This window comes from Oryctolagus cuniculus, chromosome 16 (assembly GCF_051225735.1).
Source record: "Oryctolagus cuniculus isolate XC-2025 breed Fujian yellow rabbit chromosome 16, ASM5122573v1, whole genome shotgun sequence".
NCBI classification, from domain to species: domain Eukaryota; kingdom Metazoa; phylum Chordata; class Mammalia; order Lagomorpha; family Leporidae; genus Oryctolagus; species Oryctolagus cuniculus.
Genome location: NC_142882.1, coordinates 19830488 through 19851333, shown reverse-complemented (window position 1 = coordinate 19851333; position 20846 = coordinate 19830488). Strand labels below are relative to the sequence as shown.

Below are 20846 nucleotides of genomic sequence, written 5' to 3'. Positions count from 1 at the left end.
TGGAGGCAGGCGAGTGCGGGGGGCGGGGGCGGGGTTTTATTTCACAGGTGCGGGGCGGGGCAGAGGGCAGCAGGCGGGGAGGGGTGTGGGGGGGGAGGGCGCCCCCGGGCCTGTGGAGAGGAGAGACTGAGGCCGGGGCCTGGGGACAGGGGTGGGGCTGGGTCTGGAGGGACGAGGGCCCCTCTCTCCAGGCTGGACACGGGGCCCGACCTCACTTCCCCCCGGCGGGGCCTCAGTCTCTCCCGCTTGCCGGGCCGTGCGACCCCCCAACCCTTGCTGCCCCCAGCCCGGAGGAGAGCGCGAGGCCGGGGAGGGCCGTGGACGGGGAGCCTGGCGGAGCGAGGGAGCACGGGCTGGGGTCCTTGGTGCGCGGGGAGGCGGCGGCCGCCCAGAGGCTCAGTTCCTGGCGGCGATGACCACGGAGAGGGCCACGCCCCCCAGGGCAACGGCTGTTGCCCCAAACAGCCACTTCCACGGGATGGACTGCGGACGAGGAGCGGACAGGCGGCTGGAGGGCGCTGCACGGGCCTCCCGGCAAACTCCTACTTACGCAACAAAGCCCCAACCTCCCCGGGAAGAGCCTCCGTCCCCCCCCACGGAGCCCCGAGACTTGAGTCCCATCTCCGGCCCCAGCCGCGGCCACACAGGACCAGGGCCGCTCTGTGTCCCCAGCAGCACTGCCCCGTCGCCGAGGACACAGCTGTTCGTGGACGAAGAGAAACCCCCCCGCTCACCCAGGCGCCCTTGCCGGGACACTTGGCCGGCAGCCGGCTGGGGTTGCCCAGCATTTTCCGGTACAGCGCGGTCTCCGTGCTCCGCTGGGCCGCGTGTTTCTTCACCAGCTTCGAGAGCTCCGCGTGGATCGTCTGGGGCGGGGGGGGGGGGGGGCGGGCGTGAGCAGGAGCCACAGTGGGAGGCGGCAGCCGCCAGGCGGGTAAGGGTTGGGGGCAGTGCCCTAGGCTCTGCCCGTCCCCCGCTAGAGGCTGGTGATGCGGTATGGGTGGGGGCGGTGCCCTAGGCTCTGCCCCGCCCCCACTAGAGGCTGCGGATGGGGGTATGGGTCAGGGGGCGGTGCCCTCTGTTCTGCCCCGCCCCCACGGCCTGGGCAGGGCCCCCAGGCAGAGCACACAGGGCCCCTGCGCTTACCTTGTTGGACGGCTCCAGCTTCAAGGCCGCCCGCAGGATGGGGATGGCCTCACTGTACTCCCCTTGCTGAGCCAGGACCTGCGGGGGGGAGGGGGGGACAGCGCTGGACCCACGGACGCAACAGTGACCGCTCACGGCCCCGGGCGCCTGCTCCCACAGGGGAGACCAGGAGGGAGCTCCCGGCTTCGCTCGGCCCAGCTCCGGCCCTCTGGGGAGTGAACCGGTGGATGGAGGACCTCTCTCTCTCTCCCCCTGTAATTCTGACTTTCAAATAAATAAATAAATCTCTAAAACCAGAACAAAACGGAGACCATGGACTCGCTGCCCCACGTCTCTGCAGCCTGCACATGGCCCGCCTCTGACCAATGCCAGCGGGGGCGTCTCTGCCTCAGTCTCCCCGATTTACCACTCTGAGAGGCGCCAAAAACCCCACCCTCTCCCCAGAGTCCCAGCGCCGACCGACAGAGGCAAGGACCAAAGCAAACCACGTCCAGCGTGGCGGAGCAGACGCTGCCCGGGGGCCCCGTGCCCCACGCCCAAGACCCCGGCAGGCAGGGGAACACGCAGCCTCGCCCGGAGCGGCCCCTCCCCCCGCAGCTCCCACCAAGTGCAGGAGAAAATCCAGTCTGTGGGGCGGTGGGTGAGGCCGCCAGGGACACCCACGTCTGAGATCAGGGGCCCGAGAGGCAGGCCTGGCTCCTCGGCGATGAACCTGGTGGCAGCCTCGATGGCCCGAGTACATGGGCCCCTGCCACCCGGTGGGAGGGGACCTGCTGGCCCGGCCCCGACTGGCATCCGGGGAGTGAACCAGCAGATGGGTGCCTGCTGTTTGCCCCTTCAGATAAAGACACGGGCGTGCAGGCCTGACGCACCCCTACAGAGCGCTACTGCACGCCCGGCCTGGGTGCAAGGTTGGAGACAGCAAGGGGCGGGACAGGCTGCAGCCCCGGCCCTCCGCAGGGCAGAGAGACAACAGCGGGTCACCTCCGGGCGCTGCCTGGCAAGTGGGGACACTAGGAACATGAACACGGGGCCGGGGCTGGGTGGCGGGGAGGGCCGCTCCAGGAGGCCACAGCAGAGCGCGGAGCTTAACGAGGCCCACGAGGGTCCCTGGGTACTGACATCTCAGGCCGGGCACAGGGCAGGAGGGAGCCTGGATGAGCGGCCCCGCCCACTTTGCCCTGATGCCCCGCTCACCTCTCCCTGGGCCCCACCCACTTCCACCTGGATCCCGCCCACCTAGCCCCCACCAGGGGGCCCACCCACATCACACCAGGCCCCGCCCTTTCCCGGCCCCGCCCACCTTGCCCTTGCGGAAGAGCGCCTTGATGTTGTCGGGCTGGTGCTCCAGCACCAGGCTGCAGGAGCGCAGCGCCGCGCGGTAGTGGTCCAGCTTCAGCTGCGAGGCCGCCAGGTTGTTCAGACACTTGACTTTCAGCTGCAGCAGCTGCTCCTCCTCCTCGAAGGTCATGTCCACTGTGGGCGGCGGCGCTCAGCGAGGCGGCCAGGCCGAGCCCGGCCCCGCCCCCGCCCACCCTGCGCCCCGCCCCCAGCCCCAGACCTCCCAGCTCACCATGCATCCCCAGACCCGGACCTCCTGGCCCACCCCAGCCCTGCACCTCCTGGCCCACCCCGCACCCCGCCCCTAGCCCCGGACCTGGACCACCTGGCCCACCCCAGCCCTGCACCTCCTAGCTCACCACGCCCCTGGCCCACCCCCCGCCCCCAGCCCCGGACCTCCCAGCCCACCACGTGCCCTCGGACCCAGACCTCCTGGCCCACCCCAGCCCTGCACCTCCTGGCCCACCATGCGCCCTGGCCCACCCCGCGCCCTGCCCCCAGCCCCAGCCCTGGACCACCTGGCCCACCCCAGCCCTGGACCTCCTGGCCCACCCCGTGCCCCGCCCCAGCCCAGGATGGCCCAGCCCTCCCCCACCCTCCCCCCCACCCCAGCCCCAGACCACCTGGCCCCGGACCACCCAGCACACCCCGCGGCCGTGCCCCCAGCCCAGAGGACCGCCCAGCACACCCCATGGCCCTGGCCCCCCAGCCCACCCCACAGCCTAGGCCCTGGACTGCCCAGCCCACCCCGTGGCCCCACAGCACGGCTCCCAGCCTCGAGTCAGTGACACAGCTGTGGTCTGGCCACACTCCAGAATATTCTAACACGGGTGGGCCAACGTGAGGGGCCCCGGGGACTCATTTGGTCTGGCCCTGGCCCCAGGGTTGGGGGGGGCTGGCGGGATCTGGCCCGCGGTCACCTTTGGCGCTGGAGGTGATGGCCTTGATGGCCAAGTCGTACGAGTTGGCGGCCAGCACGAAGTCCGCCCGCTGGTAGTGGGCGTTGCCACACTCCCGCTTCCGGTTGGCCAGGGCCACGCGCTCCTGCCCCGTGAGCATCTCCAGGTCCGGCCCGTCCACCGCCGTCTTCAGCGTCACCTCCAGGCACAGGGCCGCGTGCGGGGGGATGTAGGGGCTCCTGCTGGGGAAGTAGGGACGGGCGGGGGTGGCACTCAGACCCGGGGAGCCCCAGCCCCGGCCAGACCAGGCAGGGGTGGCTCTCAGACCTGGGGAGCCCCAGCCCCGGCTGGACGAGGCAGGGGTGGCTCAGACCCGGGGAGCCCCAGCCCCAGCTGGACCAGGCAGGGGTGGCACTCAGACCCGGGAGCCCCAGCCCCGGCCGGACCAGGCAGGGGTGGCTCTCAGACCCGGGGAGCCCTGGCCTGGACCAGGCAGGGTGGCTCTCAGACCCGGGGAGCCCTGGCCTGGACCAGGCAGGGTGGCTCTCAGACCCGGGGAGCCCTAGCCCAGATCAGGCGGGGGTGGCACTCAGACCCGGGGAGCCCCAGCCTGGACCAGGGTGGGGTCTTCATCCGCCCCGTCCTCGGAAACAGCCCGGAAGTCCCACCTGCCGGCCCCTGCTGCGTAACTTGTGCAGTGAGTGCCCTCTCTGGACCTCAGCTTGCTCTTCCGTAAAATGGGCAGACAGGCTGCTGGCTGCCACGCCTGTGTCTCCTATCAGAGAGCCTGTGTTCGAGTCCTGGCGCCAGCTCCCTGTGCATGTGCACCCTGGGAGGCAACAGGTGATGGCCCAGCTACCTGGGTCCCCACCACCCACATGGGAGACCTGGATGGAGCCCCTGGCTCCTGGCTTTGAGGCTACTGGGACCACTTAGGGGAATGAACCAGCAGCTAAATCTCTCTGTCTCTCCTACTCTCTGTCACTCAGCTTTGCAAATAAATAAATCAATCTTAAAAGAAAAGTAAATATGGCAAGCAGCGGGCGCCAGCCTCCCTCCCCTCCGCCCGGGTCCCCTGGGCGCTCACCTGCCCTGCGGGCCGTAGCAGTACTTGGAGTCAGCAGTGACCATGGCCGTCTCACCCACGTCCATGAGCGGGACGCTGAGGTCCAGGGCCTGGTGGGGGGAGCCAGTGAGAGTCAGGCGGCCCCAGGCCCCCCTCCACCGACCCATGCCATGCCCTCTGTCCTAAGCTCCGCCCACACCCACCTGGCCCCCTCTGCACCACCCTCTGCCCGCCCACACCACGCCCTCTGACCCGAGCTCCACCCACACCACGCCCTCTGCCCCAGAGCTCTGCCAATGCCCCGCCCCACCCTCCATCCACCCACGCCCAAAATCTGCCCACACCCCCTGCCCCAAGCTCTGCCCACACTGCGCCCTCTGTCCCGAGCTCCACTCCATGTCTCCCCCACTCCACTCGCCTACACCACGCCCTCTGCCCCGAGCTCCGCCCATGCCCTGCCCTCCACCCCACCGGGCCACCTGCCCCGCCCACACCACGCCCTCTGCCCTGAGCTCCACCCACACCACGCCCCACACCTCTGCCCCGAGCTCCGCCCATGCCCTGCCCTCCACCCCACCTGGCCATCTGCCCCGCCCACACCACGCCCTCTGCCCTGAGCTCCACCTGCACCCAGCCCCACCCTCCGCCCCGCCCACGACACGCCCTGTGCCCCAGCTCCTCCCATACCCCGCCCTACCCTCCACCCCCCCAGCCCTCAGCCTCCCAGCTCCGCCATGCCACACCCTCTGCCCTACCTGGCCCTCTGTACCGTCCTCTGCCCCGCCCACGCCCCACCCTCCACCCACCCACACCACGCCCTCTGCCCCAGCTCTGCCCATACCCTGCCCTCCACCCCCACCAGGCCATCTGCCCCGCCCACACCCTCTGCCCTGAGCTCCTCCGCCTGCACCCAGCCCCACCCTCCGCCCCGCCCATACCCCCGCCCTACCCTCCACCCCCCCAGCCCGCTGCCCCAGCTCCGCCATGCCATGCCCTCTGCCCCCAGCACCGCCCACCTCCCCTGCCCCAGCTCCGCCCTTCACCCCACCCGGCCCTCCGCCTGCCCCGCCCACCTGGATCACGTCGCAGTCGCCCAGGGTGAACACCAGCTCGGGCTCCTCCTGCACGCGCGTGCCGTTCTCCAGCGACGTCTGCAGCTGCACCGTGACCACCTGGCCCTTGGAGGGCCGGCTCGAGCCGGGCGGCCCGGGGACCAGGGTCTTCTTCCTCAGCAGCCCGTTCCCTGGGGCGGACGGAGAACACACGGCGTCACCCGGGGCCTGCGCTCCGGGGGGACAGGGCCGCCCACGGGCCCATCTCAGGAGAGGGCGGCGCGGGAGAAGGGCGGGGACAGCTGGCAGGGGGTGACGCAGCGGGTGAAGCCGCCGCCCGCCCGCGACACCGCTGCTCGGCTTCTGACCCAGCCCCCGGCTAAGAGCGGGTGTTGGCCCAAGTGCTACAGCCCCTGCCCCTGCGTGGGAGACCCGGATGGAGCCCCCGGCTCCTGGCTTCAGATCGGCCCAGCTCCGGCCATTGTGGCCATCTGGGGAGTGAACCAGCGGATGGAAGACCTCTCTCTCTCTCTCTGCCTTTCTCTCTCTCACTGTAACTCTACCTCTCAAAAAATGAAATATTAAAAAAAACAGAAACAGAGCCAGAGTACTTGGCAAAGGCGGCCCCTGGTCCCCCCTCAAAGGGAACAGTGTCTGCGCTGGCAGCCGCCCCCACACCACCGCGGGAACGGCCACGTGGCTCAGCGCCCACGGTGGCCCCACGCACACACTCAGGGCAGGCCATAGAGGCAGGGGGACGGCGAGCCGCCTGGGCCGGGACCCGCAGCCCAAAACCTCCCGCAGGGCCCTCCCAAGTGTGTACGAAGCCCCAGCAAGGCTGCCCGACCCGGCCTGTGGCTGCACACATCCACACACTTCCCTGTGTTCTGGAATGTCCCAGCGCTCCGGGACACTTCACAAGCCTGAGTGGACCGAGCCTACAGGTTAGGGACACATATCCCAGAACCTTCTAGACTGCTGGGGTGCTCCCCAACTTCCTACAGGCCCCACGTCCAGTGTGGGAACCCCCACATCTCGAGGCTCACGGGCACCAGGTGCTGACCTCGGGGAGCGCCGGCACAAACTAAACCAATAAACCAACAGCGCCAAGCTCGGGGGACCGGGAGCTCGGCAGCTATCCGCAGGCACCGGCAGGGGGCGCTGTGTGACCTCGGGCAAGCATCTGTGAAATGGGGATGGGGTGGTCACAGACACGGGGCCCGCACCCCCGTATCGGAGCGCCTGGTTCCAGTCCTAGCAGCCCTGCGTCCAGAGCCAGCCCCCTGCGCACGCGCACCCTGGGAGACGGCAGTGACGGCTCAAGGACTCGAGTCCCTGCCACCCACGTGGGAGCCCCGGGATGGAGCTCCTGGCTCCCGGCTGCAGGAGACCGGCCCAGCCCCGGCTGCTGCTGGCATTGGAGAGTAAACCAGTGGACGGATGGCCTCTCTGTCTCATTCAAATAAATAATCTTAAAAAAAAAAAAAAAAAGGCGTGCAGGCCAGGCCAGCCTCAGTACTCCCTGGGGTTATTTTTAGAGGTAGCGGGGATTCGGATGAGTGGCGGTGCGGGTGGTGGCATTTCTGCTCCTTGGTGCCGTGGCTGGGGTGTCGCTGTCGGCCCCGCACCCGCGTGGGCACCGCACTGCTCGGTAGGGAGACACCCACGCCCTCCACGGAATACTAATGAGTCCCGGGATGGGGGGGCGGGCTCACCTGGTCCCTGCCTTCAGAACGGTTCACAAAGACCGCATGGAGCAGCTCCCACCACCCACCCCCACCCCACCCCACGGCTCAACTGCACAACCCGACCTCAGTGTCACCCGAGGGCTGGGCAGAGATGCAGTGGGGGCAGGGAGCTGCGGGCGCCGGGCTGCTGTGCGGCTCCGGGCAGGTGACTCAGCCTCCCTGGGCCTCTTGGCAGCTCTGTGTGTGTGTGTGTGTGAGAGAGAGAGAGAGAGAGAGCGAGAGCGCCAGGAGTGGACTTCAGCAATTGTCACGCGGCTGTCACCAAGGTCAGCCCCAGACCCCGCCGCTCCTTACCCAGGATGTCCAGCCACTCCTCGGGGGCCGGCGCCGGGGCGGGCTCCGGCTCCATGGCAGCCAGGAACTCCCGGGCCAGGGCCCCCGGCTGCTCCTCGGCCTTGTCCGGCGGGGGCTGTGCCATGTCCTCAAGTGGCGGCAGCTCGCTCAGGTCATCGTCCTCCTCCTCCTCCTCCTCCGCTTCGGCCTCCTCCACCCCGTCCAGCACCTCAAAGTCCTCCAGCGGCGGGACCCCAGCCGGCGGCGGGGCCCTGGGCTCCGAGGGCTCGGCGCAGGAAGCCATGGTGCTGGGGGCACGGGAACTGGCCCTGGGGACAGGGGGGACGGACAGGAGGGAGGTAAGCCCCCCGGAGTCTCCTCTGTCCCACCCCTCCCCACACACACCCAGGGCTGACCACTAGCAGGGGGACTCGGGAACTCCCGGGCCTCAGTCCTCTCATCCGTACAGTGGGTACAACAACCCGGAAGGGAATTCAAAACAACCCACGCCTCAAACGCCAGGCATGAGGCTGAGAGTGTTAGCTATTATTAGAGCTAATGATTATTTAATTTTTATAAACATCTCAGCAAGTAGGAACCGTCCCTCTCCACACACAGCCCCCCCACCCATTCTGCAGATTAGAAAACAGACCCAGCGGGGCAAAGGTAGGGGTCCAAGGTCACACGGAGCAATCGCAGGGCAGGGACAGACCCTGGGGGCTTTCTGGGACTGCATGCCAAGGGCGGGTGCTGGGGGCGACGGAGCACCCCCAGGCCTCAGGGAAGCCATCTTTAGGGCTCCCAGGCTATGTGGGGAATGGATTCCAGCCAGGGCCTGCCCACCTCCACCTGCCCCTTCTCCCCAGGGGAGCCAGCTCCTCCGACAGACATGGACACCACCACCCACACCCCCGCCCCAGCCTTCTCCTTCCTCACCCTCAGCTAATCCTGACCCCCAACTCCTATTTCGGGGACCCTGGCGCTAACCCACTTCCATCAGGCCCCCTTGGGCCCCCCACCAAGCAGCCTTCGAGGGAGAGACCCCCACCCCACCCCACCCGCCCGGCCTGGCCCTGGCTTGTTCCTAGTTTTTTCCCTGCCCAGGCCTGCTGGGAGCCCCTAGCCCTAGCGACCCCCAGGCTCCCTCAGGCCCCAAGCGCCCAGGAACCCGCAGTACCGCCTCCCTAACCCTCACCTGCCCGCCGCTTCCGGGGCTCGGGCCCCCCACAACCCCCTGCGAACGCACGAATGCCCCCCGCCCCCAGCCGGGCCAGCCCCCCCCACGGCCGCTCGGTCGCCCCGGCGTCCCCTGCCGCTCCCCTCCCGACCCTCAGCACCCTCCGCCCCCGGGACGCCCCCAGCGCCCCACGCCCGTCTGACGCCACCAGTTCAGAGCCCCCCGACCCCCGCGAGCACCCCCGGCCCTGCACGCAGCGATCGGCAGCGCCCCCCGCGGGCTCTCCCTCGCTCCCTCGGGCCGCCAGCCCCGTCGCTCCCAGCAGGCCGAGCCCCCCTAAGGCACCCCCGACCCCCGCGCCCCGCGCTCGCCTCCCCCGCGGCCCCTCGCCCCGCCCATCGGCCGCGGCCCCCGCCGCGCCGAGCCCCGGAACCCGCCGAGGCCCGAACGGTGGCCCCGGCCAGCGCGACCCCGCCGGCGCCCCGGGACACGTGCCTCCGGCTCCGGGACCCCCGCCTGGGGTCCTGCGCCCCCCTCCCCGCCCCCAGCCGCGGCCGCCGCGCCTCGGGAACCAGGTTCGGGCGCCGGGCCCCACCCCCGCTGTGCTCATTGGCCGCCGCCGCCGCCACTGCCGCGCGTATTGGCTTGCGCGCACGTCCGTCTCGGGCGCGGGCACCGCCCCCTTCCTGCTTGGCTCCGCGGGGCGTTCTTAAAGGGGCCGACGCCTCCCGGCCGCTCAGGGCGGGGGCGGGGGGCCTCTGGGATGGACTTCGACCGCGGGTCCGCGCCGCACCGCCCGGCGCCGCTCCCGGCTCGGGTCTGAGCTTTCGTCTGCTGAATGGGGATAAACCCCCCGCCACGCTCGCACTCTCGGGGGGCCGCGGGGAGGGGCCTTAGGAAGCGCCGGCTGGGTCCGGGGAGCCCACCCCGAGGCCCCAGCTCTGCGAGGCGCCGGGGTGGGGGGTCGGGGGCAATGTGCCCAAGGACACCGCGTTCCCCCCACCCCGCGGGGTCTCTGTCTTCCTGGAGGGTTCCCTGATGCATGCAGAAGGCGCTCAATAACGGCTGGGTGGGCGGGCAGCTGAGCGCGCAGGGGCCCCAGAGAGGTCCCTGCTGCACGCTCGCTCGGACACAGGGCGAGGGGGCGCGCGCGCGGCCAGGCCGGACAGAGTTTCTCCGCTTGTTTTGAAGCCGGGGCACTGGCTCCTCCCTCGCAGGTTCACTTCCTCCTGGGCAGCCGCCCCTTTCCAGAAAGATCTGCGCGTTCCTTGGCTTAGAGGTGCGCTCCCACATCCCCAACCCCCACTTCGCTCTGTCCTGGCGGGGAGTTTATTTTTCTTTTTTCCTGTTTTGCACCCAGCGCCTCCCCGATGGGTGACGCGGTTGCGAGGCAATGCAGTGATTCAATAGTTGAACAAATGAATGCAGTGAATAAATGAATGAGATCCCAGTCAGCTTCCTCCAGGGAGCCCTCCCTGACCACCCCCACGGCAAGACCAGGTTAGCCTGGTGGTTTACAACATCTAGCCGCTTTGTCGAATTATTTGAAAGGCAGAGAGAGAGAGAAAGAAAGAGAGAGAGAGAGAGAGAGAGATCTTCCACCTGGGTCACTCCCCAAGTACTTACAACAGCCAAGTCTGGCCCGAGCTAAAACCCAGAGGCCGGAGCTGCATCCGGGTCTCCCACGTGGGCGGCTGGGCGCCCAGCGGCAGAGGGCTGGATCGGAAGGGGAGGAGCCAGGATTCGAACCCAGGACACATGCTTCCCAAGAACGCCTGCCCCGGTTAGTTCACCTCTGCCTGGCCCACCGCACACCTGCTGCGGGATCCCAGCCCCCACTCCCCCAGCCCTGAGGCCTGAGCACCTGCCAGGCACGAGGTCCCGGGCACCCAGGGAAGTCGCTGCGAAAGGCAGGCCATACAGAACCAGCAGGGGGCCGTGAGAAGTCACCAAGGCAGGGGCATCACACAAACCCTAGGCCAGGGGCCGGCGCTGTGGCGTAGCCAGTAAAGCTGCAGCCTGTGGTGCCGGCATCCCATGGGGCACCGGTTCGAGTCCCAGCTGCTCCACTTCGGATCCAGCTCCCTGCTAATGTTCTGGGAAAGCGGTGGCCGACAGCCCGAGTGCTTGGTCCCCTGCCAGGCACAGGCAGACCCTGGTGGAATGCTTCCTGGGCCTCACACAGAGTCCGAGGGTCAGGTCCCCCCGGGAGGGAACTGGCCGCCGTCCTGTGCTCCCCTAATCTCGAGCGTGGACTCTGCACGCCGGTCTCGCCTTTGGCTTGTACTTGGTCACTTACTTGAAAGGCAGAGAGAGGGAGAGAGAGAGAGAAAGAGAGGGAGGGAGGAAGACGGAGAGGGAGAGAGATTCAGCCCCAGACGCCCACAGTGGCTGGGGCTTAAACCAAGAGCTGGGTGCTCAGGTGAGGCTCCCGCGTGTGCTGGGCGGCCGGGGGGACCCAGTCACCCTGCATCCTCACTGCCACCCCTGGGGTCTGCGCAGGCAGGGCCGGGGCCAGGAATCAGACCCAGGAGCTCCCCGGTGGGCGTGGGCATCGTGGGCACCGGCCTTGATGCCGGCCCGTCCCTGCCTTTTACCGCCAGTATTTGATCTATTTACAGTTGATGTAATTTTGGACACATTTGGATATAAACCTTCACCACTCTGTGTTCCTGTTTCCTAAGATTTAGTTATTTGAAAGGCAGAGTGAGAGAGGGATCGATCGATCTTCCAATCACTGGTTCACTTGACAGACGGCCAGAGCTGAGCCAGGCCAAAGCCAGGAGCCAGGAGCTCCATCCGGGTCTCCCACACGGGTGCAGGGGCCCAAGGACCTGGGCCGTCCTCCACTGCTTTCCCAGGCCACAGCAGAGCTGGATGGGAAGTGGAGCAGCCGGGACTCGAACCCGTGCCTACATGGGATGCTGGCACCACGTTGGCCTTCTTTAGGGACGAATGGGGGTATCTGGTACGACTCCCGAGAGCTTCCTGTATGGCCAGGGAAACGGAGGCATGGCGTAGCTTGTTCAAGGTCGCGGCCATGGAGGGCAACGTGGGCCAGGTCCCCTCCCTGGCCAGGGTGGCCAGTGGCTGAGCCCACCCGGGGACACGCGTGGAGCAAACGCAACCAAAACAGGGCGGAGGAGGGGGCTGCGAGTGCCCTCCCATGGGTCTCTCCTGCTGGACGGGGCGGCCCTGCGCTCACCACCCTCTCCCGTAAACACACAGGACACCAGGACATTTCGTCTCCAGTCCTCGGGGCCCCCAAGTCCCTCTGTCCCTACCCGTCTGGGGCTCCCAGAAACGTGCCCCGGCCTCTGGCAGGGCCCCCTGCGGCAGCCTGCACACGGCCATGGATCGAGCAGCTTCCCCCAGCAGGGCCCCTCTCTCAGCTCTTGGCCGCCGCGGGCTCACCGAGCCCCCCCCCCCTTACAACGGTCAAGCCCACACCGTGTGGTTTCCCATCATCGTTTCTTACAGCCCCAAGTCACGTCCACTGCCTGCAAAACTCCTACTCCAACCTCAAAACCCCAGCTAGATGGGGTTTGCCTCCCCGCAACCTCCCTTGCTCCCAAAACGAGCGCTCACAACGGCTCAGGTTCCTGCGCACGGAGGGTCCTTCCTATTCTTTACAAACACAGAAGCCCCGCGAGGCTGGGGGCGTCTGCCTCTGACTCTATCTCCTTTTTCCTTCCAGGCCTAAGCAGGACCTAAGTGGTCCCTGGGGTCCCAGAACACGGGCCACACCTGGCGGGAGGGAAAGTCTTTAAAAACTGTCAAACTCCGTAAGAATCCTGGTCCCCGGGGCTTTTCAGCAGAGGCGGCAGTAACAACGTAGCCAAGACGCCCGCTGGGAGCCTGGATCCCAGATCTGAGAGCCGGGGTCTGCGACCCAGCTTCTTCCCACCGGTGCGCACGAGCCAGGAGCTCCATCCGGGTCTCCCACGCAGGTGCAGGGGCCCAGCACCTGAGCCATCCTCCGCTGCTTTCCCAGGCCATAGCAGGGAGCTGGACCGGAAGTGGAGCAGCCGGGACTCGAACCGGGGCCCATAGGGAATGCCAGCGCTGCAGGAGGCGGCTTTACCCGCTATGCCACAGCGCCGGCCCCCCAAAAATTCTAAAAATTATTTTAAAAAATCCTTGTTGGGGGGCCGCGTTGTGGCGCCCGCACCCCAGGCGGCGGCGCTGGCTTCAGTCTCTGCAGCTCGGGACCGGTCCAGCCCCGGGCTGAGGGCCTGGGGGCAGCATGCCGGGCCCTGCACCTGCGCGGGAGATCCGGATGGAGCTCCCGGCTGCGGCCTGGCCCAGTGTCCATCTGGGGAGTGACCAGCGGATGGAAAACCTCTCTCTCTCTGCCTCTGAAGTACATAAAAAAAATCTTAGGAAAAAGTTCTTAAATGCTAAGATCATTCAAAGCGACGGGAGCCTGGGAGCTCTCACGGACTGGGGGAGACTGCGGACATCAGCCCTGGACATACCTTCCGACCTAACCCCTTCCGGCGGCTCAGCCGCGCGGACTGCGCAGGCGCACGAGAGCCCGTTTGATTGGACGTGGGCTGTGACGCAGGGCGAGCGAGCCCGCCTCTTCCTGCCGAGCCCCCACCACGCACGCGCGCACGCACGTCGGCCCCAGAGTGCGCCGCCGCCGCGAGCGCCCGTGCGTGGTGACGTCGCGGCGGCGCGGACGCCATCCCGGAAGCGCGAGCGAGGCTGCCAGATGTGCAGGTGCCGCCGCCGCCTCCGGGGCTGAGCTTGGGGCGGGGCGGGGAGCGGGACGCCGGGGCGGCGGGGAGCCGGGCCGGGTCGGGCGCCGTCCCCGGGCTGCCCGGGGTGGGGCGCGCCGTGCGGGGCGCGGGCGTTGGGGCCACCAGCGTTCCGACGGTGCGGTGTGACCTGGAGTTGGGCGTTCACCTGCCGGTGCCTCAGTTTCCCCGCTTCGTGTGGGCGGAGCCTGCGGGTGTAGACCCAAGCCCCGCCCCACCCGGGCTGTCTTTACCGGGGCGCGGAGTGGGGAGTTCAGCCGACGGTGTGGGCGACCCTCGCAGGGGTGGCTGGGAATTCAGTGCGACGTTGTGCAGTTAGCTCCGCCTCTTGCAGTCACGTGGGATGCCCTCAACAGGCTGGACCCCGTGGGGAAACACCTGCTCCAAGCTCCGCCCACAATCCACCTTGCCTTCACCGCCCCCCATTCCCATTTCCTGGATGAGAAAACTGATCCCTCCCTCCCCCACTTGAAACCGGGGCCCTTGCTGCGTGAGTTCCCTTTGGGATGTGCAGCCCGGAAGGCTTCCTGAGAGAGGCAGCCAGCGACAGGCCCGGGGTTGGAGCCTCTGCCCTGATCCCCAGACAGCGCGTGGGTGGCCCTGCTCTGCAGACAGTCCTAGCGCGTGTCCAGGGGCGGCGAGCCACCTGCCGGGGTCAGGGCGCGAGCAGTCCTGGCTCCCGTGATGTTTTGGATAAAAAGAATTCCTGGCTAACAGTGGCAAATAAGGCGATTTCATGGGGAAAAAATTGTTTTTATCAGCTGTCGTAGGAAGCAGCTGTCCCCCCGCCGTGGGCGGGGCCCGTCAGACGCACGTGCACCTGGGTGCTGCCCAGGGCCGCGGCCGCTCGGACCCTGGCCTGGGCTCGGGGGCTGTGTGACCGCCGAGCGCAGTGAGCGTGTGCCACATACAGTAGGCGCTCAGTAGGTGGATGCTGTGGGCTCCGAGTCTCGGCCAGCTGTAAATGGGGCTGTCTGTCATCTCGCGCGTGGGCCTGGCGGCCAAGCTATGCCAAGGTTCCAGATTTTTCCTGACCCTCCCACCCCCGCCCGCCGCTGCTGGGCCTCGCATGGTCTGGGAGGCCCAGCCCACTGGGGTGGGGTCCTTCGTGTGCCCGTGAGAGCGGGCACTGTCCAGGACGTCTGGGTCGTGGGGCTCCCAGTGCCTGGGACTTGCTAACAACAGGCGAACCCCGTCAGAGCCGGGTCTGCAGGGGCCGGCCCAGAGACCCCGGCGGGAGGGAGAAGGCGGCGGCGGCTTCCCTCCCCAAATGGCCACAATGGTCAGGGCTGGGCCAGGAGCCAGGAGCTCCATCCGGGTCTCCCACGCAGGTGCAGGGCCTAAGCACTTGGGTCATCTTCCGCCGCTTTCCCAGGCCACAGAGAGAGCTGGATTGGAAGTGGAGCAGCCGGGACTCGAACTGGCACCCACATGGGATGCGGTTGTCACACGTGGAGCCCTAACCCCTTGCTCCACGCCGCAGACCCCGCCCCCCCGTGGGGGCGACCCGATGAGGCAGCCTTGCCGCACGTGTTCTGTGGGGGCAGCAGGTGCAGAGGCGGGGGTGGGGGCTGGGAGGCAGCAGCAGCAGCTCCGTGCAGGCGCCCGGGACCCCGGGAAGCCGTACCGATCCAGAGCGCGCCGGAGCCCCCTGCAGTCTGTGTTTCCCGCCTGCTCCAGGCCGCGGAGGAGGAGGAGGAGGACATGGACGCCCCCGACTCGGCCTCCGGGGTCTTCTGCAGCCGCGTCCTGAGCATGGTGAACGCCGAGGACGTCAACGCCATCATCCTGGCCCAGAAGAACATGTGAGCCCCGGCTGGGCGGGGCGGGGCGGGGCGGGGCGGGAGCCCACTCCGGCCGCGCTCCTGATGCAAACGCAGGGAGCTGGATCTGCCTGCTGGCTCCCCTGGCCTCCTCCCTGGCCGGGCTCCTGGGCGGGGAGGCGGGGGGACGGCGGGACCAGAGGCACAGAGCTGTGTGGCGAGCCCCCCGGGGTCTCTTGGGGAGGGCGGCGGGACATACCTGCCTCCCACAGGCGGGCTCGGAGCCTGCCACAGCCTCACCCCGATTCCAGCTGCCTTGCTGGGGAGAGGAGGACCGGTGCATCCTGGGAGTGATTTATTTTCGTTCATTTGAAAGGCAGAGTGACAGCCAGAGGGGGAGAGGAGGTCTTCCCAGGGTGGTGGAGACCCATGCACGTGGGCCATCTTCCCCTGCCTTCCCAGGCCACAGCGGAGAGCTGGATGGGAAGTGGAGCAGCTGGGACTCGACCCGGCGCCCACACGGGATGCTGGCACTGCAGGCGGCCGCTTTACCCGCCACGCCACAGCGCTGGCTGCAGACTTGACCCTGGGGAAGCTCCCAGACGGGGCGTAGACAAAACAGGACACAGACCCCCACGGCGCCACATGCCAGGGCTGGGCCAGAGCACCCTGAAGCTGCCAGGGCCCCAGGGGCAGGCAGCGCCGTCACGGGACACCCTTACTGGGGCGCTGAGGACTGAATAGGAGCCTTCTCTCTGGCGCCAGGCTGGACCGCTTCGAGAAGACCAACGAGATGCTGCTCAACTTTAACCAGCTGTCCAGCGGCCGCCTGCAGCAGATGGGCGAGCGCTTCCTGCAGCACACGCGCGCGCTGGGCGAGATGAAGCGCGACCTGGACAGCATCTTCCGCCGCATCAGGTGGGCGCCCAGCCCTGCGCCAGCATCCTGGCTTTTTTTATTTATTTATTAATTAATTGGAAAGGCAGAGTTAGAGAGAGAGAGGTCTTCCCTCCGCTGGGTCACTCCCCACATGGCCGCCATGACCAGGGCTGGGCCAGGCTGGAGCTGGGAGCCAGCAGCTCCATCCGGGTCTCCCACGCGGGTGCAGGGGCCCCAGGGCTTGGCCACTGTCCACTGCTTTCCCAGGCCACAGCGGGGAGCTGGACCGGAAGAGGAGCTCCCTGACTGCGTGTGAGCTTGGCTGCCTGGGCAGCAGGGGGCGTGGCGGGCAGCAGACCCCTTTGCCACTCTGTACACAGACGGGCACAGGCTGTCAAGGCCCCGGGGGGCCGGCGCTGTGGCCTTCAGGCGAAGCCAGGGCCCGCAACGCCGGCATCCTGGCATCCCGTCCGGGCGTAGGTTCGAGTCCCGGCTGCTGCACGTCCGATCCAGCTCCCTGCCCACGCACCTGGGGTGGCCGCGAGAGCCGGGCCCTGCCACCGGGCGAGCGGAGCCGTCGCGGCCACTGGGGGCGTTCAGGGACCGGGAGGCCCGGGAGGCCGCCGGCCCCGCCCCCGGCAGCCACGCGCTCTCCCTCCTGTCCCGCCCGCAGGACGCTGAAAGGGAAGCTGGCGCGGCAGCACCCCGAGGCCTTCAGCCGTGAGTGTCCCCGGGCGGGCCGGGCCGGGGCGGGGCGGGGCGGTGGGCAAGGGGCCTCCCAGCGGCACCGCTGCCCCAAGGCGGAGCCTCACCGGGTCCCCGCGACCCCCAGGCAGGGCCGCGCTGCGAGTCTCCCCATTTCCCAGCCGGGACAACGGAGGCCCAGGGGCCCGGCCTGAGCTCACCGCTGCGGGCTCGCCCTCGGCTGCCACCCCACGTGGCTGCCAGCCCACCGCGAGCCCCGAGCGAGCCCCGGGTACCTCTGCAGAATGGGCCCGTGACAGGCACAGAGCAGGGAGCGGAGTCGGGCAGGGGCGGTTCCCGGCCCAGGGCCCAGGGGCCAGCATGAGGACAGAGCCAGGCGCGCCCCCAGGGCCCGTGCCCTCGCCCCGTCACAGCCTGGGCCTCCCCCCTCCCCCGGAAGGTGGGCGGGGCCGTGGCCGCGGTGGGCGGGCCGTCGGGGCCCCACCTCCGCCTCCTCTCGCAGACATCCCCGAGGCCTCGCTCCTGGAGGACGAGGAGGAGGACCCCATCCCGCCCAGCACCACGACCACCATCGCCACCTCGGAGCAGAGCTCCGGCTCCTACGACACCAGCCCCGACACCGTCTCGCCCTCCCTCAGCCCCGGCTTCGAGGACCTGGCCCACGCCCGGCCCGGCTCCCCCGCCCTCAACGGCCACAGCCAGTCCGAGGAGGAGCCGCAGGGCCAGTAGCCCCGCGCCGCGGGCGGGCGGCCCGGGCTGGCGGGACAGCCCCGCCCCGGGGCCGCAGGACCCCCGCAGCACGTCCGCGGACCCCTGCGGCAAGCCCCAGAGGCCACAGCCCGATGCCCGGGCCAGGACCCCCACGGCGGGGGAGCAGCTCCCACCCCACCCCACCCCTTTAACAGAGCTGGACGTTCCTCCCGTGGGCGGGGGGCAGCAGGATGGAGCCCCGGCCTGGCCACCCCGGCCGGCAGAGCTGAACGGAATATTTTTGTACCCGATGTTCACACGCCGTTGCGAAGTTATCAATAAAGAGAGGCCGCGACTGCAAAGGGAACATTGCGTCTGGCTCCCGCGGGTTTTCCATCTGGGCCTGGCAGGTGCACCAGAGCCCCCGGCGTGGGGGGGGGGGGCTGGAGGCGCACACGCACTGGCTGCTCTGGGTGGGGGGCTGGCTGCCCGCAGCGCCCGGGGTCCCATCGGCTCCTTGGGCCTCGCAGGTGCTGTTCCCACTGCCAGCGACACGGTTCCCTCTCCGCAGCCTCGAGGTGGACCCAAGACAGGGGCCTGTTCCGAAGGCTACCCGTCCTGGGAGCACTTGGAGACGGTGTCAGGAAGGCACGGGCCAGAGGGCGGGCTCCCGCTCCGGGAATGCGCAGGGAGACACAGGGCCCTGCAAGGTGCCCAGGGGACGGGGTGACCTCACCTCTAACAGGCCGGACTACCCCCGAGCCTCCGTCCACGGTCCAGACCCTGCCTGGCCGCCGCCCACCAACCTTTATGGGGGCGGAGGCACCGGTTCACCTGCCCTACCTGGTCCGCCCGTGCGCACCAACCAAGGGAGAGGGCTCTACCAACCAAGCCCAGGGGTCCCTGCCTACCTCCGGGCCCTGGGCCTCCTGCCTGCCCCCGCCCCCAGACCCTCTGCTCAAGCAGTGTCCCCGGAGGCCGGAGGCCCCAACACCTGGCCAGGTGCGTCGGTCCGCGCACCTGACCCGGCACCCCGGCCGCCGGGCGGGGGCGGAGAGCGCACACTCGGAAGGGAGTTGCCCACACGCGCCGTGGCTTCGATCGCCAGCACTGAACATGGCGCCGGGGCGGGGCCCGAGGGGATTGTGACGCAGGCGCCAGCGCGCAGGCGCTCTCGGCGGCCCATCTCCGGTTTCCGGTTCCGCCGCCCTCTTTCTCTTCGACGAGGCGGTCGAGCGGGTCGGTGGCGGAGGCCGCGCGGGGTCGCGTGGGGCGCGGCGGGGAAGGCGGGATGGCGGAGCCGGGGGTGTGCGGCCGGGGCTCCGAGCTCGGGGGGCGCCGCCGAGGGCAGCGGCAGCCGTGCGGACGGGCCGGCCCGCGAGGCCCGGGGCCTGGAGCGAGGCCCGGGGCGGGCGCGTCCGCGGCGGGGGCAGAGGGGGCGGCCGGCGCCGGCTCCGGCTCCTTCAAGGGGACCGCGTTCTGCGGGCCGGCTGCCCTTGGTGGCGGCGCCCGGGTTAACCCTGTCTGATGAGACTGCGGGTGTAGACGGGCCCCCGGCACGTGTCGGCGGCAGCCATTGCTGCCCGGGAATGCAGTGAGGGCGAGAGGAGGGGTCTCGGGAGCCGGCGGGGCTGAGCGGGGCGGCCGGGGCCGAGTCCAGGCGTGTGCGGGGCGGGGTGCGTGGCGTGGGGAGGGGGACGCGCTCACCGCCGTGCGCCCCACCAGCTCCGCGGGCGCCGCGATGCAGATCTTTGTGAAGACCCTGACGGGCAAGACCATCACCCTCGAGGTCGAGCCCAGCGACACCATCGAGAATGTCAAAGCCAAGATCCAAGACAAGGAGGGTGAGTGGGGCCGGGCTGGGGGGTCCTGGTCCCCGGGTACACACGATGGGGCTCCCTGGGTCCCGTGTGTGTGATGGGGGCTGGGCTGGGGTATCCCCCGGATACATGTGATGGGGCCGGGCCTGGGAGCCCCCTGGGTCCTGTGTGTGGGATGAAGGCTGGGGTTGGGGGTCCCCGTGTGGGTTGGGGTACCCGTAGGTGTGATGGGGTTGGGCTGGGGTCCCCGGACCCTTTGCGCATGCGAGGCTGGGTCTCGGGCCCCAGTTCCCCTGGCTGGGATGAGGCTGGGTCTGGACCGGGTTCAGTTTCCCTTTTCGGGGGGCTGTACTGTGGGACCCCCGCCGCCCCGGGAGGAGCTGAGGCCCCCGCTCGCCCCCTTGCAGGCATCCCGCCTGACCAGCAGCGTCTGATTTTCGCGGGCAAACAGCTGGAGGACGGCCGCACCCTGTCGGACTACAACATCCAGAAAGGTGCGGGCGGGGGGTGGGGGCCCAGGGTCCGGGGGGATGGGGGGTGTGCGGCGCGGGAGAGACCCCGGCCCCTGAGCTGCCGCCCGCCCCGCAGAGTCCACCCTGCACCTGGTGCTGCGCCTGCGCGGCGGCATCATCGAGCCCTCGCTCCGCCAGCTGGCGCAGAAGTACAACTGCGACAAGATGATCTGCCGCAAGTGCGCGTGCGCGGGGGGCGGCGGGGAGGGGAGGGGAGGGAGAGGGGGTCCCCGGCGGGGAGCGGAGCGGTGCCCCCGCCCTCACCGCCGCCCGCCCTGCCCGCGCAGGTGCTACGCCCGCCTGCACCCCCGCGCCGTCAACTGCCGCAAGAAGAAGTGCGGGCACACCAACAACCTGCGCCCCAAGAAGAAGGTCAAATAAGGCCGCGCCCGCCCGGGGGCGTGGTCTCCGTGCGCCCCGCCCCCCAATAAATCTTCCCCTCGGTTACTGGAGCATAACCGGTGTCTCCTGGCTGGTCTGTTGGGGGGGGGGTGGCCGCCGCTCGCGGGGACGGGGTCCCTGCAGGCCTGACCTTGGCCGTCGGGGGGGGGGGGGCGCTGCTGAGCCGCTTCCCTGCTAAGGCGGCCAGGAGGCAGCAGGTGCGCGGGCCCTGCCTGTACAGGGGCTGCACGGAGTTCCCAGCTTGGGGCCCAGTCCGGCTCCTGGACCAGCGGAGGGAGCCCCCTTTTTGCCCACCCCCACACTTCGGCTCTCAAGAAAGGAACACTTGCTCTGGGGCTCTGTTGCCGGGCAACGCTGACGGGAGCCTGGTCCTCCCGCCCAGCACCTCGGGGCGCCGTGCCAGGCCACCTCCCCAGCGCCCCGTGTGTCACGATGCCCCGAGGCCCGTGTGCCCGCCTCAGGGCCTTTGCACACAAGCCCCTGTGACGGGCCGCCTAGTGCCTGCCCGCGCACCTGTGCTTTGCGTCGGGAACGGGTCGTCTTTGTGGGCAGCACGCGAGACCGGAGTCGGTGTTGATAGGGGCCGGACACCTGCCGCGAGCTGGGGGGG

The 20846-nt window shown here is 69.2% G+C and overlaps 3 protein-coding genes across 8 annotated transcripts; 2 read left to right on the top strand and 1 right to left on the bottom strand.

The window, feature by feature from the left end:
- Positions 1-14: 14 nt before the first annotated feature.
- FKBP8 (FKBP prolyl isomerase 8) lies at positions 15-13206 on the bottom strand. 6 transcript variants are annotated; one of them, XM_070059032.2, is made up of 9 exons: positions 13181-13206; positions 7547-7854; positions 5526-5695; positions 4474-4562; positions 3408-3628; positions 2450-2622; positions 1147-1224; positions 735-866; positions 15-483 (listed from the first exon to the last, which is right to left on the bottom strand). In XM_070059032.2, the coding sequence occupies exons 2-9, from the start codon at positions 7827-7829 to the stop codon at positions 397-399; spliced, it is 1233 nt and encodes a 410-aa protein (XP_069915133.1). In that variant the 5' UTR covers positions 7830-7854; positions 13181-13206; the 3' UTR covers positions 15-396. The 6 variants fall into 6 exon arrangements, with proteins under 6 accessions (XP_069915133.1, XP_069915135.1, XP_069915132.1 ...); XM_070059034.2 differs by having other exon boundaries at positions 3408-3625; XM_070059031.2 differs by lacking the exon at positions 13181-13206 and adding an exon at positions 9198-9347.
- An 86-nt stretch (positions 13207-13292) lies between these two features.
- On the top strand, positions 13293-17869 carry KXD1 (KxDL motif containing 1). Its single transcript, XM_051841598.3, has 5 exons — positions 13293-13427; positions 15146-15270; positions 15994-16146; positions 16781-16827; positions 17315-17869. The coding sequence occupies exons 2-5, from the start codon at positions 15170-15172 to the stop codon at positions 17539-17541; spliced, it is 528 nt and encodes a 175-aa protein (XP_051697558.1). The 5' UTR covers positions 13293-13427; positions 15146-15169; the 3' UTR covers positions 17542-17869.
- Positions 17870-18711: 842 nt separating this feature from the next.
- Positions 18712-20292, top strand: UBA52 (ubiquitin A-52 residue ribosomal protein fusion product 1). The gene is made up of 5 exons (XM_051841600.3): positions 18712-18741; positions 19228-19346; positions 19730-19816; positions 19911-20013; positions 20122-20292. Exons 2-5 carry the CDS (start codon positions 19244-19246, stop codon positions 20213-20215), a joined length of 387 nt encoding a protein of 128 aa, XP_051697560.1. The 5' UTR covers positions 18712-18741; positions 19228-19243; the 3' UTR covers positions 20216-20292.
- The last annotated feature ends 554 nt before the right edge of the window (positions 20293-20846 follow it).

Excerpts from the sequence above, each read along its gene's own strand:
- FKBP8 (XM_070059032.2), bottom strand. The coding sequence starts at position 7,829 with ATGGCTTCCTGCGCCGAGCCCTCGGAGCCCAGGGCCCCGCCGCCGGCT. Across the intron at positions 4,563-5,525 it reads GCGACTGCGACGTGATCCAG|GCCCTGGACCTCAGCGTCCC; the intron begins GTGGGCGGGGCA and ends TCCCCCCACCAG. Across the intron at positions 2,623-3,407 it reads CATCACCTCCAGCGCCAAAG|TGGACATGACCTTCGAGGAG; the intron begins GTGACCGCGGGC and ends CGCCGCCCACAG.
- KXD1 (XM_051841598.3), top strand. The coding sequence starts at position 15,170 with ATGGACGCCCCCGACTCGGCCTCCGGGGTCTTCTGCAGCCGCGTCCTG. Across the intron at positions 15,271-15,993 it reads ATCCTGGCCCAGAAGAACAT|GCTGGACCGCTTCGAGAAGA; the intron begins GTGAGCCCCGGC and ends CTCTGGCGCCAG. Across the intron at positions 16,147-16,780 it reads AGCATCTTCCGCCGCATCAG|GACGCTGAAAGGGAAGCTGG; the intron begins GTGGGCGCCCAG and ends TCCCGCCCGCAG.
- UBA52 (XM_051841600.3), top strand. The coding sequence starts at position 19,244 with ATGCAGATCTTTGTGAAGACCCTGACGGGCAAGACCATCACCCTCGAG. Across the intron at positions 19,347-19,729 it reads CAAGATCCAAGACAAGGAGG|GCATCCCGCCTGACCAGCAG; the intron begins GTGAGTGGGGCC and ends GCCCCCTTGCAG. Across the intron at positions 19,817-19,910 it reads GGACTACAACATCCAGAAAG|AGTCCACCCTGCACCTGGTG; the intron begins GTGCGGGCGGGG and ends CCCGCCCCGCAG.